This window comes from Habropoda laboriosa, unplaced genomic scaffold (assembly GCF_001263275.1).
Source record: "Habropoda laboriosa isolate 0110345459 unplaced genomic scaffold, ASM126327v1 scaffold801, whole genome shotgun sequence".
Classification (NCBI taxonomy): domain Eukaryota; kingdom Metazoa; phylum Arthropoda; class Insecta; order Hymenoptera; family Apidae; genus Habropoda; species Habropoda laboriosa.
Genome location: NW_017101026.1, coordinates 178,128 through 186,872, shown reverse-complemented (window position 1 = coordinate 186,872; position 8,745 = coordinate 178,128). Strand labels below are relative to the sequence as shown.

At 53.8% G+C, this 8,745-nt stretch overlaps 4 protein-coding genes across 4 annotated transcripts in view; 2 read left to right on the top strand and 2 right to left on the bottom strand.

Annotated features, from left to right (window-relative positions):
• Positions 1 to 794, top strand: part of LOC108577866 (atrial natriuretic peptide receptor 1-like) — an 11,892-nt gene extending 11,098 nt beyond the window's left edge. The window contains exon 25 of the mRNA XM_017941082.1: positions 12 to 794. Coding sequence (XP_017796571.1) covers positions 12 to 214 — 203 coding nt within the window. The 3' untranslated portion in view covers positions 215 to 794. The remainder of the gene's footprint in view (positions 1 to 11) is intronic.
• Positions 795 to 1,209: 415 nt separating this feature from the next.
• On the bottom strand, positions 1,210 to 3,035 carry LOC108577865 (proclotting enzyme-like). The gene is made up of 7 exons (XM_017941081.1): positions 2,930 to 3,035; positions 2,527 to 2,686; positions 2,371 to 2,465; positions 2,021 to 2,300; positions 1,710 to 1,954; positions 1,476 to 1,636; positions 1,210 to 1,414 (listed from the first exon to the last, which is right to left on the bottom strand). The coding sequence occupies exons 1-7, from the start codon at positions 3,033 to 3,035 to the stop codon at positions 1,253 to 1,255; spliced, it is 1,209 nt and encodes a 402-aa protein (XP_017796570.1). The 3' UTR covers positions 1,210 to 1,252.
• A 555-nt stretch (positions 3,036 to 3,590) lies between these two features.
• Positions 3,591 to 4,645, bottom strand: LOC108577941. Its single transcript, XM_017941172.1, has 3 exons — positions 4,391 to 4,645; positions 4,139 to 4,320; positions 3,591 to 3,924 (listed from the first exon to the last, which is right to left on the bottom strand). Exons 1-3 carry the CDS (start codon positions 4,438 to 4,440, stop codon positions 3,659 to 3,661), a joined length of 498 nt encoding a protein of 165 aa, XP_017796661.1. The 5' UTR covers positions 4,441 to 4,645; the 3' UTR covers positions 3,591 to 3,658.
• Positions 4,646 to 5,359: 714 nt separating this feature from the next.
• LOC108577889 (semaphorin-5B) overlaps positions 5,360 to 8,745 on the top strand; it is a 10,500-nt gene continuing 7,114 nt past the window's right edge. The window contains exons 1-2 of the mRNA XM_017941109.1: positions 5,360 to 5,584; positions 8,565 to 8,704. Coding sequence (XP_017796598.1) covers positions 8,614 to 8,704 — 91 coding nt within the window. The 5' untranslated portion in view covers positions 5,360 to 5,584; positions 8,565 to 8,613. The remainder of the gene's footprint in view (positions 5,585 to 8,564; positions 8,705 to 8,745) is intronic.

The window sequence follows — 8,745 nt, the reverse complement described above, 5'->3', positions numbered from 1 at the left end:
CAACGTTGGAGGCGCGTTCGGAACGGGAAACGGCGCGGTGAGTCGCGGTCTAACGATAGCCAGCGGCTCCCCGTCACGGAATCGCTCGTCCGTCGGCTCGACGACCTCCCAGGGGCGACGTTCCTATCAAGCCGGCGAGAGCGTGTCGAATCACACGGAGAGCGGTCCAAACGCGCCGCTTCTCGTACCCGCGACACCGCCGCCGCGAGTCTAACTCGCGGTTCCTCTACGTTCACGCAGTGCTCCTCGTCCGTAACGTAAATCTTTATCGCCGTGCAGTTTCGCGTAGAATAATAGGCAACGAAGCAACTTGCATCGATCGGTGCACGCACCCGGTCGAAATTTGGGTCCACACCTTCGAAGTAAAAGAATCGAAAGCATCTACCGAGGGCCGGTGCTTTCGACAGAGAAATAGAGGAATGTTCAGAAAGCGAGACGCACGCCGTGAAACGAATCATTTTTTGCGCCTGCGCGAAAATCGATCGAAAAGCCAGTTCGGAGAACGGAGACGACGAAGGGGCGTTTTCGAGAAGCCCAAGACCAATCGCAAATCGATCGAGAAACGTCACGTTGCTGCGCGCCCCTCTCAACCAGTACCACCGCTGCTCGATTTTTCGATCGAAACGCACCCCCTCGGAACGCGAGAACACGCGCGTCTAAATCAAGTTCCATAGCGTAACGAATGATCGAAGTGGAGAGGAACAGTAAGAAGGACAGGCGGAACGTTACGCGTTCTCGCGCGTACCCGTCTTTCCATCTGCTGCAACAGATTACACACACACACACACACACACACACACACACACACACGCGCGTAAACAGGCACACTGGCGCATATGCATATACACATGAACATATTTATGAAGAAGCGAAAGTTTAGATATCGGTGTAAAAATGAAAGAAGCAACCAGAGGCTGGACCTCGTCCGAAAGTCAGTCGCGAAACGATCGAGGAATCCTCGCTACGCGCAGTTTGGTCGCGTAGCGGCTGACGTGCGTGCAGACGCGCGTCCATTGTCCGTTTGTATGCGCGCTCTCACGCGATTTAAAGAAAGTAGGAAAAATTGCGCTCCAACGCAACCAGCACTACCCGTCTTAAGTAATCGAATTTATCTCACCCCTCACCCTCGCCTAACCTCTCTCTCCCATCCTCTGTCTTTATTCACGTCACAACCTCTTTTCGAACGATGTAACGATCGATATTCGGAAAATAAAGTTTCATCGTTTCCATAGATACACCAAAGATACAGAATCTAGAGTACGGCGTTCTCGAATATCCATTCGAGGTAGGAGCTGACTCGTGTGTATATTCCAGGGCGTCCTGGCTCGCCGCACCGAATCCCCCAAGACACTATCCCGATGTTCACCCATCTGCCGTTTCCGAGCTGATGTAACAGCGGTCCACCCGAGTCACCCTGCACGAGGAACGACGAAAGAGGAGTTGGCCTAGTTTTCGCCGATATCTCGTCGTCTTACCTGACAAGAGTCGCGTCCACCTTCGTAGCCGCCGGCGCACATAGCGGTGTCGGAAATTCGTTGCACGAAGCTTCGTACGCACTTGTCCTGTGGCCATACAGGAACGTCTACTTCCATCAACACCGCACTCACGGGACCTCCGTAGTACTTGGTACCCCAACCTGAAAATTCCACCGAACCGTCTATTATAGTCCGTCGAGTTGGAACGTTCGGTCCAACGGAACGATTACCAACCCGTTACCACCGCGCTCTTGTTCGCGAACGTCTGACCTATCGGTGGCAAGCACACGGGCCAGATGTAACTATCGAAAATGGTCGGTCGATGCAGTTTGACTAACGCTACGTCATTTTCGTACGTGGAGTAATCGAAGTACGGGTGAGTCAAAATTTCCGACACGGCGAAATCCAAAGATCTGCTCTCCTCCGCCGACTCGAAATCGTATTCACCGAGCCTGACTTTGATGTCCCGTGGCTGAAACCTAGCGATCGAGAGCAAACGAGAAGCTTAGCTCGTAGGACGTTACACACGCACGCTCTACGTATACCTGAACACGCAATGCGCGGCTGTTAATACGTGTCTGTCGGTGACAAGCACGCCGCCACAGTACTGGATCTGATCCTTTCTTAGAATAGCCGCCATCCAGGGCCATTCGGTGGGATCGGCCGGTCTACCGCCCACCAATTTGCCTCGACTTTTCCACGTTGTTCCGCAACCCCTTGGTCTTTCCGGGTTTCGAGACCCATTCGCCGACGCCTCGCTCTCCTCCTCCGTCCAAATGATTCTGCTCCCGTTACCGGGGAGGGCCACCTCCTTCTCCTTCGAAACTAGAAATAAACCAGTCAGGTAGATGGTCCGTCGTCGATGCGTTTCCCCACCGATGTCGACGTTACGTACTAGCTATCAGCGGAAGAGTTTCGGCCAAGCTTTCTTCGCCCACGGATTTTTCTCGTACTTTGCCCTGATGGTTCGCGCAACAAATGCCGACGTATCTGTTATTCGGTTATCGTTTGTTAGTTTCGATTCTTCTTCAAGTAGTCGGCGCGTACTTACGTTTGCTCGATAGCGCACGAGTGGTTAATCGCGAGCGCAAAATCCGATCCGTACTCGTGGCCGAAGCACTTGCTGAAGTACTCGCAGCGTCCCAATTCGTTGTCCAATCCCACGCACTTTCCCAACCTTCCGTGATCCTGGGACGCATTTCTTTCCGAACCTATCTCGTACAGAGAGGATGCCACGAATAGATAATTACATAGTACATCGATAAACGTTTCCGTCTCCGTAATCGTATATAACCGTTTATATGTATACGGTTACCGTTTCAAAAAGGGAAGTGTTCGTTTTTCTTTTCGAGCGCGTTTATTTTTCGGCTTCGATTCGTCTAGATAACGACCGTAGAAATTCCAAGGAAAGGGACATGTGCAGAACTCTGGTAAAGACAAAGGAGGCTACTTACTCGTACCGTTACCAGCACCGTTATAAAAAGATTCGGCGAGCCATGGTGCACGGAAGAAGAACCAGAGAAGAAACGTTTCACGGACGGTCGTCGTTCGCGGCCACATGTTACAAACTATCGTACAAACGCCTCCCGAGCCTCCTAAGAATCGATCGGTGGCCAGAGAACTGGTTGAATCGTGGCTGGGGGAACGCTGGTTTATATACGCCTGCATGCAGCCCCGAGATGCAACCCGTCCTACATCTCCGTCTGTTCGTTGCAGCTACGTAGGTAACGCAGGAACGCAACGGACGACCGTACCGACCGAGGAACAAGTTCCCCGCCGCGTCGCTAGATCGAACCGTACCGATCCGAGTCTCTCGATCGACGCGGTCGCTTCTGCGAAAGAAAGGAAAACGGGCGGCCGAGGGCAGGGGTAAGGCGCGTAAAGAGAAGGTGAGAAGAGCGCGAGATCGAGGACAAGCCAGGGGCATTTCCATTTAAGGCACCCCGCGTGCAATTTCTTGCTCCTCTCGGCGCCACTTTGACACGCATATTCGCGAGGAAGGAGGGGAGGTTCTCCTCGAGGATGTCGAGGCGGAGGCGAAGGCGAAGGCGAGGGCGATGCAACCTCTGAAACGCTTGCGTACAATTTCACTCGTTTATTCTCATTTTATCCCGACACATCTTTCGAATTCCGAGCGGAACGGTGGATCGTCGAGCGTCCTTTCTTCGCCGTTTCTTCGGCATTTACGCGGCGTCGTTTATCGGAACAGGTTTAGCATTGGGATCCTTCAGATCCAACGTGTAGCCGTGCACCTTGGAGCTGTTGGTAGTGGGATCGTAAATTCTTTCGACGTGTCGAAGAGTGTCGCCTACGATTTTGTCCGTGGTCTCGCGCACGTACGGTTTTCCGTCCGACGTGCGACCAGATTGAACGATCTTGGTCCCGTCGTTGCTCGATAAAATCACGTTGTTGCTTCCGACAGCTTGCACGGTAGCTGGTCTAGCGGTAGCTGGAACAATTTCGATAAAAAAGGTCAGAGCGAAACGATAGTCGGCGGCGGGTGTAGCAGTGATTAGAGAAAAAAGCGTATTCGATCTCTCGCCTTGAGAAGCCGAGAGAGAAAGAGAGATCGAACGGCTCTCTCGGTACTGGAATAGTGAAAGGGACGTTTACGCGGTGTAAACGACGTAACTGTCGAGCAGCCTGTACGAATAGTCTCGTACCTAATTCTTCCTTGAGGTTCTTCGTCATTTCGCGAACCTGCTCCAAGTTGCCCTGGACCGTTTCCTGTATCCGCTCGTTCAGCTGCTGCACGTTCTGCTGGATGTTTCTGTTCAGCGCGTCGATGTTCGCGGACAAGCCGTCCAGCCAATCCGTTCCCACGAACACCTGTCCATCGGAGCCGCTGCCAATCGAAACGCATACGTTACGCGCAAAACCAGCTTCCGGAACCGGCCGCATGTCGATCCACTAACCTGCACAACAACGCTCCGGCGATCATCGCCACGACCATTCGTCCCGTCATTCTTGCTCCTCGGTCTTTTATCTCGTCCGAAACAGCGTTAGGATAGCGAAATAGCTAGGACAGACGGGAGAATTGGCGAGAAATACCGGCGTGACTGTGAAACGCGCAATACTAGTCGGTTTTCCCCCTTCGAATCTCGCACGTCCACTTTTCATTCTCCCTCTTTCCGCGTTTGCGAACGTGGAATCTCGGTATTGGCGAGGAACTGCGATAACGTAACAGTTCCGACCGACAATCTCCTCGGATTACGCGGCACTCGATAACGTAAACGTTTCGAATCTAGAACTAGGAGGATAGGGCTTTCTCTCCTTTTGAATCGGCGCGCGATCGTCGAAAAGTGACGGGGCAGAAACTGGTTTCGGATTCGGATTACGCAGCCGAAACCGTTCCCGCGTACTACGCTCTGGGCTACGCATCGACCCCCCACGCGACCACTCCTACGGTAAACGCGCTTCTTCCCGTCCTTGAACCCTCTTCTCCTCCCTCCCTTCTGCCCCACCTTCGTTTTCTTTCTTCCCCGTCCGTGTATATATTTTCACCGCCAACTTGCTCGAGCAGGTAGCAATCGTAAACGGGTCTGCTCCTCCTAGCAGCGACCCGAGAAAGAGGTGGTTTGATCGCGAGGGTGATCGACCTTGGCCGATTCGGCCCTGGGATAGGGGCTGGCCGTCCTTTGTCAAGGATGACGGTTTCGAGATGGGATTCCTTCTTTCAACTACATAAGTACTTACTTAATATAGCTTTTCGAACAGCGTCCAAGAGGAGTTTGAAAAAAGCGCGCGCGAGTCGACGGGTAGCCATCTGGGGAGGATCGAGGGAAGCTGCAAAGTGGTCTTTCCACTAGCGGCCGCGATCCCTGGCAGGGTGGGGAGCAAGTTGGACGGATCGGTGGCTGCTCAGTACACTCGCGACTCGCGATAGTCGAGTGCGTTACGCGTTTCACGCTCGGATCGAACGCAGACTCGGATCTCGTCGCGGTGAGCGGTCGATGTATCCGGAAGACGCGTTCAGTAGTTGGATTTGCCTCGGCGATCTGGAGGTTCTCGGTGGAAATTAAAGGACTAGGACGGAGGATGCGGAGAAAAGTGGAAAGGGAAACGGTAAAATCCGTGGATACGTGATCGATCGGCTTCCCTCGGAACCCGTAAGTACCGCTCCGAGTTTAACGAGCGCTTTACAACCGACACGAGTGTGTGTACGACAAACGTGTCACGAGCTAATCGTCCCGGTTAACGGCGCATCTCCATTCTACTGTTTATTCTACTTTCCTCCGCCCCGTTAGGGATAGGAGGAAGCTAGAATCACGAGAGAAAAGTTTGATCGAAGCCAGCACACTAACCAGAAGTCGTTCCGTTCCGTTCCGTTTGTCCACGGCATGAACTATTTATCGAAGCTGCCAGTTTTTCGGGATATCTTCTCTGGTCTGGAACGGAGAGAAAAGCAAAGCAAAGCCCTTTAGCAGGTATTTGAAGGATCGTTGCGCCGGGGACGCCGGGGACGCCGGGGACGCCGGGGACCGTTTCGTTTCTCCCGGTCACGTACGATGCGAAACGTGTTCCAGCATCGGACTGTAGCGAAGCAAAGCGTAAAAAGTATGGGAAAACGAGAAAGAGGATCCTTGGAAAGGATCTCGAGGGTCCGTTCCCACTCCTTTTGGACAGTTCAAGCCCGAGCTCGCGTACGGTCCGAAACAACGATCCGTATAAGGAGCTGGCCTACTCTACCTCTTCTCTCCTGGTTCGCTCGGCGAGTGCGTTCGCATGATCGGCATGGTCCGCGCGCGAGATCTCACTTTGCTCCGTTCGTCGTTTGGCACCGATCGTAGAGATCGTAGAGACCGGTAAATTGCGATTCGCGTCGCGGACGTAGGCTCCGCGTTCCATGCACGCGCGAAATCGCACACTTTCTCGCCTGCGGCAAGGCAACCTGAACGCGTTACCTTGCCGCTGCGTCTAACTAACTAACTAACAGAGCGTCGCGTCGTTTCGCCTTGGTTGGAAAAATTCTGCTTGGACGCGAGTCGATCGTGCAACGGCAGAGCAGCAGCCGAAAGATCATGCGCTCGCGTGAATGCCTTCTTTGTCCAGCACACACGCGTTCCAGCAGCCTCGTCGAGTAGCGAGCTTCGAGCCAGCGTCGTCGTATCGTCCGACGAGCGCGATAACCGCGCGCCTCCTACGTACGCGACCTTTCGAAAAATTCGATCGGAGATTTCCCGATAAATCGTGACTCGACTCGACACGAATCGAGCCGAGGAAACGATTACAGAGCGTGGACGTTCGTGGACGTTCGTGGACGGTGTACGGTGTACGGCTAGTGCGTGGCGTGGAAATCCTCGATAATCGACGATAAACTGCAAGGTACGTATGTACACGTAGGGGAATGGAGCGCGCGCGAGCCCAGACAGGTTGACGCCTCTCCTCTTATCGACCAGGAGACTTCTCCAGCTGTGTTTTCGGCGGTTTTCTCTCCTTTTCCCGTGGTACGTGCTCTTTCGCAGGCATTCGCGCGCTTCCTCCCCTACGATCGTAACTGCAAGCGTAACCGTAGAGGTCGAGCAGATAGAGATGCCCCCTTGCTATCGGTGACGAGCTCCGCAGCGAACGACCGATCGACGAACCACCTGTTTCTTTCGAATCTCCTCGAGTCGTCGACCACCGCGTTACCATGTTTGGCGACCCGCTCGCCTACCACCTCGAGATACATCGCGTCCAAGTTAACGCGAACACCCCTTTCGCCAGCTTCTATCCGAAACAGAGATGGTTAGATGGGAGGAGGGAGCGCGAGGGAGCGCGAGGGAGCGAGCCACGAGAGAGCCACACCCTGTCCCGAGGAGAACCGCTGGAAAATCGCCTTCCTCGTCGGTGATTTTCGAATTTTTCCTCGGAAAGAAAGACACGAGAATCGAAGCTGAGCCTCTAATCTCGTAGGAACTCGAGCGAGTTTATCGTTCCCGACCCTTATCTCTTAAGGTAATCGGAAGAAAAGCGACGACGTCTCTGCCGCGATAGGAAACCGCGCACCATTCCCGCTGGCTAACAGTATCTACCTACATATATACTACTACTCTTCATTCCTATATGCACGTTGTCTCTGTCCCTCCTCTCTCGCTTTCGCTTCGTTTTTCTTCCTGGAAGGAGATTCCTATATGCACGTTGTCTCTGTCCCTCCTCTCTCGCTTTCGCTTCGTTTTTCTTCCTGGAAGAAGAAGAAGGAGAAGAAGAAGAAGAAGAAGAAGAAGAAGAAGTACGCCTCTCTCGTACACACCTACGCCTCGGTTCGATACTTCCCTTATCTCTTCTGCGCGACGATTAAAGCGAACGCGCGCTCGTTTATTTATCCGGCACCGGCTATCTGCGGTGTCGCGAGCAAACAAAAAATACCGAGCCGTTCGGTGGGGGTATCGTCGCCGAGACGAGGTTTAGAGAAGGTTGCCGATTTATCGCGTACGGGTAACCGTTTCTCTTCCAATCGAGACACGCTCGACACGCTCGACACGTTCCGTGTACATATACGCGTGTTCGCGACGAATACGGTAAACCGTCTTCTCGTTGGCCTTATTCGCGACGGGATGTCACGGAGCACCGTTTCGGAGCGCAACCAACATCCCTCTTTCCGAGGAAAAGGAGGAAAAGACGGAGAGAAGAGCAGAGGCGAGCGTGATATTTATATTCCAACTATCCTTTTTAGAGTTTCGGGACCACCGTGGTGTTCGTGTATTATCGTGGCTGCGCACGAAGCCCTTTTAAAAAGTTCACCCTACCGAGACCACCGCAACGGCCGCCGGAATATTCGGAACCTCCGAATATCTTGGCGGTTCGATCGTTCCACGCGCTTCTCCGATCCTTGCAACAGTTGGAGAAATAGACGCGACGCTTCTCCCCCGTGTCTGTCACGCTCCGCTTCGAGTCCTCCTTTATCCCGGTATCTATTCATAGAGGAGCAAAGCGAGCTGTCACCGTGACACGTCGCGCTCGCTGAACTTGAAGAGAAAGAGCCGGATCGATCGGGAGTAAACGCGATCCTGCCGCAAAGACGTAGGCGAGGTCAGCGCTCCCGGCTGTCGTCCTGCTCCTCTGCTCTTCCTCCGGCGCGGCCGCTCATCCCCCCGTTTTTGCTCCTAGGTAAGAAACGTGCAGAACCAGCAAGAGGACAGAACGCGCGACGACCGGAATGGACCGGTGGCCGGTGCGCCTCGCGTTCCTCGGGGCGCTCGTCGCCAGCATTCGCGCCGTCGACGACTTTCGAGGCATCTCCTACGAAGGTAAGACTCTCGTCGTCCAGTCAGATAAGATTTCGCAGGCT